This window comes from Carya illinoinensis, chromosome 11 (genome assembly GCF_018687715.1).
Source record: "Carya illinoinensis cultivar Pawnee chromosome 11, C.illinoinensisPawnee_v1, whole genome shotgun sequence".
In the NCBI taxonomy this organism is placed as follows: Eukaryota; Viridiplantae; Streptophyta; class Magnoliopsida; order Fagales; family Juglandaceae; genus Carya; species Carya illinoinensis.
Genome location: NC_056762.1, coordinates 10,183,131 through 10,189,955, shown reverse-complemented (window position 1 = coordinate 10,189,955; position 6,825 = coordinate 10,183,131). Strand labels below are relative to the sequence as shown.

The window sequence follows — 6,825 nt, the reverse complement described above, 5'->3', positions numbered from 1 at the left end:
ATTGTAACCATTCCGCCAATTAAGATCGACATGAGTAATTACTAGAGACATGTGATACTTAGTTCCTATCATAGATCGCTATGCCAATTAAGATTGATGGTTACATAATTAATTTTTAATTATATGGCACATAGTGATAGAATAAGAATAAGACTTCCATGTGATCCCTCATAAGAGGATATACGATGAAATTAGAGAGAAATACCCGAAACAAATTCATTGAAGAGAAAATTTAAGGCACATAATTGAAAACGAGCAGAATCACAATTCAATTGAAAGTTTAAAACCATCAAAAAATATGATTTAACACTCCGAGTAAGGAGATTAACCCTGGGTAATTATTGGAGTAGCTTGACCAAAAAAAAAAGAGGAAAAACTCTTCAGAAACTAGCACCATGAAGTTCAAGGAAAGCCCCCACTTCCATGTTATTTCATCACCGTCTGATAAATTACAAGTAGGGTTTCTGCAATTAGCCCTCAAGGGCTGATGCTCCAGATATAATCTCAATCAATTCGGTAGTAATAGATGCTTGTCGAGTTCTGTCGCAAACAATACCAAAAACAACAGAAATTAGAAATAACAACAAATAGAAAAGATGACTTTCACACTCTACAATGTACTAGAATCAGAGGTATGGAGAGAGAGAGAGAGAGAGAGAGAGAGAGAGAGAGAGAGAGAGAGTGGTGTGTGGATGTTGTGCATGTATGTATTTGCGTGTGCTTTTGTGTGTCTGAGTGAGAGACCTGTTGTAAGTGAGGGTGAGTCGATCAAGCATGTCGCCTGCATTTCTGCTTGAGCTATCCATAGCAGACATCCTTGCTCCTTGTTCACTGCACGCATTCTCCAACACCGCATTGAACAAGACCTGTTGGTTAACATTGAAAATTTTCTCAGCAAATCAATCGGGATCATTGCCAGAATGAAAGGCACTACTGCTTGGCAAATATCTAAAATAAACAAGTCAAATTATCAATATCTAAAAGACACATTTTAGATATTGATATTTTGACTTGGTAGTTGCATAGCACTGCTGCTTGGCAAATCAAACATCCATAGAGAAAAGGTGAAAACTAAACTTTTCCAGCAACATCTACCACATGCCAAATTTTGGGAATCCTCAACATAAAAAGTGGTTGGTAAACCTGTAGCCCATGAAGTGTTTAAATTCAAAGACACATTACAGTTATTTTAAAAAGTGGACCTTAGAACTAGATTCAGTAAGAATAGCCTGGTCACTTCCGCTCAGAAAATTAGCAAAATATCAGATACCAACAGAGACTTGGTCGATGTTGCCAACTCCTAGGCATGCTATAAACTAGATACTAAACTTCTATGCATCAACTGTTCAGATTCAAAATTTACATAGTTTTGTTGCTACATAGAACGGTAAATCCTGTCCCCACTACTGCTCAAAATTCAAACATAGAAATACTTTAGCCAAGAATGGCTTACACAAGAGAATTGGAACTCCCCAAGATTCTGGAGTACTTCTGACTTTGTTTCACCACCTTCAATCTCATAGGAGTCTAGTTCACCAAGCTTTCCCCCAAATTCAGCCTCTTTCTCCACAGCCTAGCATCAACAACATTTCGAAACCAAAATCAGAACAAGGAAACGGACCTAACACATACAAGAAGTTAGCAAAACATTCCCATCACCTCAGGAGATAAAACAGTTGCCACAGTGGGAAGAAATGAGACAACTGACTGGAACTTGTTGAAGACAATCCTCAAGGCATCATATTCAACATTCTTTAAAATGTCATCTGCCAGAACAGAGACCTGAAAGGACAAAAATTTGAATGGAACACGAGGAATAGTCATTCTACTTGTGAAATTACACAGACTTGTAAATTTAACATGCCATCAAGTTTATTTTGAATAAGCAAAAGACAAAAAAAAATCAACAAAGGGGGACCTTATTCCACTTAAAACTCAAATTTATCGGCCATTTAAGGAATCGGCATGAAGTACCGAGGATGATGTAAAGAGAAAGGCCTTGAGAAGAAATGGAAATCTAGCGTGCAAATTTGATGTGAACCGAAATTCAGAAAACCTCGGCATGTAAGATCTAAAGTCAGAAAAAACCTTCTTAACCATACTTCTAGCATTCAATACTTAATTTTATTTGAAGATAACTTTAAGCTTCAACATAATAACAACAATAAGATAAGCCTTCTAAAATCCCATGCACATATATGTAAACAAACAATGAAAAATATTTCTGTAATATATGGTGGTGGGAAAGAACAGATATTAACCTGCGTATAATTCAAAGGATTCTTTTGCAACTCAGTTATGGATAACTCGATATCCTTCTTCGAGTCACGTATCAATTGAGCTTTTGCTTTTTCCCCCAAAACAACGTATTTTGTTTCTTTGTCGGGGCCTGCAGCAGTAGAGAAATATTTGCTTTCAGATAGCAACCAATCTATGATAATAACACATAAGGAATTCCCTCCTAACAAATACCAGCAGTCAACTTCTTCAGAGCCTTGCTTGTCTTGACTGATGTAGAGTTGATTCCACCACAAAGACCTTTGTCTGAAGAAATGGTAACAATGACATTCTTCTTCACATCAACACCTAGTATTGCAACAAAACGTAGCACAATTAGAAAAATTGATACACCTCTCAGAAGGGATAAAAAAAAGAGAATAAAACGAGAAGCAATAAGATAAGCCTTCTTAATTTCAAGCATAGAAACCGTACATCTATAAAGTATACTTTTGTGTTCAGTAATAAGTATAATTTTAACTGAACATCAGTGGAAAAATTATTTTTAGTCCTCTCATGTTAACTTGAATGGGATAAATGCAAAGGATGTCCTTTCGATCCATCTTTTAAGCTCTTCCACCGAAATCTTTACACTAGTTTCAAACACAAAAAGGATAAGCGGGGTGCCTTCTCACAAAGATTTTTGGAGAAAGTTTTGGCACAAATATGAAGAGATCCATTCTGTGCATCATTTCCTTTCAATAAGTCATGACATTAAAACGTTTCAAAAAGAGATTTGCACATATTGCTTGAATGGAGCTTATTTCGTTCAACATCCCTAAAAAATAACTCTATTGTCCATTGGAAACCCTGAAAAATGAATAACACCATTTCAAAGTAGCAGAACATGGCAAGCCATTATGCCATTAATGGCATTGTTACCCTACCTTAAGTACGTTTATTCCCATTTCTGCGAAGGAGAATGCATACCAATTAGTAGAAAATGACAGTATTGTAGTACAAAATTAAATTTATGTCACCACTCTTAGAAACGTATTCCCTATAGCATTGCAGCAGGATGAGAAGACAAATGTGAAGAATGTAAGGCTAAAAGCACAAATATCAAAGACATAAAGTTACAGAAAGAACAAGTAAATCATTGAGGTCAAACTCATAGACCTACATAAGGAAAACACTACTATGACGTCGCTAACTCAAAGTAAAATTTGATGAAAAAGCAAAAAGAGTATTTGAACAGCACAGATAAAAAATGAACATACTGGGAGTGTCACCAAGAAGGGCAGTAAATGGCTGCCACAGGCCACGTGAGTTTTCAGCTCTAACTTGAATCGCTCTAAGCTTCGAAGCTGCAACCATTTTCATTGCCTTTGTAATTTTCTGGATATTCTTCACACTCTTCATCCGGTTTCTGACTATATATAAAAATAAAAAAAGCATTATCAACATTACATATCCGAAAAATAGAGACCATATATAACATCCAGACCGAAATATTATAGGCCTTATAAGTTTGGACCACTGGCCCAATTCTGTTACAGCTAGAAGGAAGATTATTTTATTGGGCCATTAGCCCATACGTATTATTTGAGGATCGGATCTAGTATTGAGGAGATAGGATTGGATATGATATTATGGACCCATATTCAAAATGAAGTACCCACCTATGGGCAGCCCAAGTGGTAAGGACGAACTTATGTGCATGAGCCCCATGTCACAGATTTGATTCCGCTTGGGATCAAACTGCGATTTAAGTGGGAGGCCATGGGGTGGGTTGCTGTGCTAGTCTCCCTGGGGGTTTAGGTTCCATGGGTGAGTCCTAAGGGCTCTGCCATGACATGATTCCCCCAGTCATAAAAAATATATATTCAAAATGGAGTAGGTTCGGCCCATTTCACTACTATTCACAGATTTTTTGTCTCATCTCAACATCTAAACAAGGCCTTAGTTTCAATGTTATCTTATCATATGCTTTACATGCATCATGATATGTTTTCATTTATGATTACGATAAGTTATGTCATTATGTGTTCTACATGCATCATGATAAAAAAAGATAAAATGCAAGTTATGAAAGAAGCTTTAAGAATGGCCATAACATAGTACCAATGAAGTTATGGGTGGATGTGCAAACCACGGACCTAAGCGTGGTCCACCATAGTATGTTAAGCAGAGCAGTTCCTCTTGTGGTCACAGGAAGTGGAACCAGTGCACAGCTTTGCACACAAGGATTAAGGTGTGTAGGCCATTAAAGAAAGGGAAAGATAAGTTTAATGAGTTACGCATGGTACATGTTACATGTTTACGTTAGTATAACTATAAGAATTAGGTATGGACACTTTCAAGAAAACCCTATGTTTACTGTATGATGTACTACTTATTGAATATTTGACTCATTTTTGTTATTTTTTTTAATATGTCTAGGTAAAGAAGATTGTGTTGACAAGATGACGGCCAGGCATAGATCATGTGTCAAGGGATTTTCAGACATAGTTAATAAGTGTTTTTTATTTATTTTTTTCATTAAGAGATCAGTTTTAAATTTTCATGCTATAAGATTATATTTTTGTTATTATTTGGGAATTTCTTTTCGATAAATTAGGTACTTTTATTATGTTAGGCCTCTTTACCATGCACAGTTACAAAAGTACGTAACACTCCTAACCTATGGGAAGGGGGAGTTAGACTATAATGCAACAGAATGCAACTCTATAACAGTAAAGAAAGGCAGATACTGCATGATGAGTGATTCTTACCAATCTGAGTTGAGATTGAGCGCAATCCCAGGGGGGCCTGCTCCCTGCCCACCCAAGCCATTTGATTTAGTACTTCCAAAGGCAAAAGGAATAGAAATAATTTGAAGGGAAAAAAAAAAAAGGATTGTAGTAGTAAGGCAATGAAAATAACAACAATTATGCTTTGGATAAAAACTTTCAAAACCTTGATATGTGTATTCTCCAGTCTCAATGAAATTCCATGTTTTCCTAAAATTTACCAAAATTGGGAGTTTCTCTAAACAGCAATTTTGATTTTGCGAAAGCTTGACTTTGAAGGCACAATTGATTACTAGGGGATGGGCTCAAGCTACAATTTGATGCTACTGAGTAGAGGCTTCTTTTCTAATTGCAAAACAACAAAAGAAAGGAGATAATTTATTTTTTTGTTCTTTTCCTTCAAAACCCAGGGAATTGACTAACAAGGTTAACACTTGATGGTTTTTTTGTTTTTTTTTTTGAAATAACACTTGGTGGTTTACCACTGTGCAAGGACAGCATCTGAGAGCAAAAAACCTCAGATCATACACCCTTTGGCATCAAGATTAAAAAATTGGTTTGTGACAGGACACAAATTTGATTATGTTGAACTCTACGGTTCCTATTGGTTAGTTCAAGAACATTAGAATGTGAAGGAAAAAAATAGCATCTTCTGAGAAATGTAGTCGTGTGGCAATTTTTCAATAGTGTTTTAAGGCATGCCCCTCCCCCCACCCCCACCAAAATTGGGAAAAGGTAACAAATATAAGATCATTGGAAACAGAATTTTAAAAACTGAAGCTTTTGTTTTTGAATAACTGAAGCTTAAAGAGTGTTTTGTGTAAACATGGAAATTCCTTCAAAAAATCAACCGCGTATACAGCAACTAAAGTAGTATACAGCAAAGACCCCACACAACCCAACGTATATTCTATATATATTATGTAAAATATGTATAATGCAACCCAAAAACCCTATTTTTTGCTTGGTTGCAAGGAATCAAGGAATATATTAGGTCTTTCAGTAATTTAGGAACCGAGAGAGCAACAGCTAAAGCAAGTTATTCTCCTTAACATTTCATATCTCGATACCATTTTTCCCACGTCTTTCTCAGCAACCAAACGGATAAGAAAACAATCAGAATCTGAATCTAAAGGCATGATATCACACACAGAGACAGAGATGAGCAGGTTTTGATCGTACTGAGAGATGAGAGAGGATCGGACAGCAGTGATTGATTGGGGGGAGATCAGAGGCGCGAGACGCCTCCCCTCTCGTCTGAGCGCGGCCATGGCCATTTGGTCCTGATTACAGAAACCATAGAAGTGAAATGAAACAACATTGAAATGATTCAAAAACCAACATGTGTCTCGGCTTTATAGCCTGTAAGAAACTAGAAAACGAAAGAAAATTGTAGTTAAAACAAAACGGGAAACGAGCATACAAAGAGGTCAAGACAGAGCAATTAGCGGCGGGGGGGAGGAGGCGACGCAGGGCAATGGGGGTTGCCGGGTTGGACTTGGAGTTGGAGAACTGAGAGTCTGAGAAAGGGGCTGGAGCATATGTGCTGCGATGATGCCGATCGGATCAGTTCGATGGTTGTTTAAAACGAACGCTAAACTATGCCGTTTTAGCCAAATCGGGTAAATGTCGGGTAGTAAGTCGGGTATCGGGTAATAACCCAACCCGATAGTTTCAGAATGAATTATTTATTTTTTGCTGTTGTAACCAAATTCTGACACCATCAAATTCAGGTTAAACCAAAGACGTGGTTATTGCTTTTCTTAATCGGTGATCTTGTAAAAGAGACTAAAGATCTCACTAACAAATACATCAA

At 36.9% G+C, this 6,825-nt stretch overlaps 1 protein-coding gene across 2 annotated transcripts; it reads right to left on the bottom strand.

Annotated features, from left to right (window-relative positions):
• Positions 1-245: 245 nt before the first annotated feature.
• Positions 246-6,592, bottom strand: LOC122281281 (ATP synthase subunit gamma, mitochondrial). 2 transcript variants are annotated; one of them, XM_043092644.1, is made up of 10 exons: positions 6,433-6,592; positions 6,192-6,292; positions 4,992-5,035; positions 3,498-3,650; positions 2,473-2,586; positions 2,262-2,389; positions 1,660-1,782; positions 1,454-1,573; positions 745-866; positions 246-540 (listed from the first exon to the last, which is right to left on the bottom strand). In XM_043092644.1, the coding sequence occupies exons 2-10, from the start codon at positions 6,284-6,286 to the stop codon at positions 471-473; spliced, it is 969 nt and encodes a 322-aa protein (XP_042948578.1). In that variant the 5' UTR covers positions 6,287-6,292; positions 6,433-6,592; the 3' UTR covers positions 246-470. The 2 variants fall into 2 exon arrangements, with proteins under 2 accessions (XP_042948578.1, XP_042948579.1); XM_043092645.1 differs by having other exon boundaries at positions 6,514-6,532.
• Between the last annotated feature and the right edge of the window lie 233 nt (positions 6,593-6,825).

Coding starts and splice junctions, on each gene's coding strand:
- LOC122281281 (XM_043092644.1), bottom strand. CDS start 6,286: ATGGCCATGGCCGCGCTCAGACGAGAGGGGAGGCGTCTCGCGCCTCTG. Junction 2,390..2,472: donor TCTGAAGAAGTTGACTGCTG/GTATTTGTTAGG, acceptor CTACTGCTGCAG/GCCCCGACAAAGAAACAAAA. Junction 1,574..1,659: donor CAACTGTTTTATCTCCTGAG/GTGATGGGAATG, acceptor TGTTGATGCTAG/GCTGTGGAGAAAGAGGCTGA.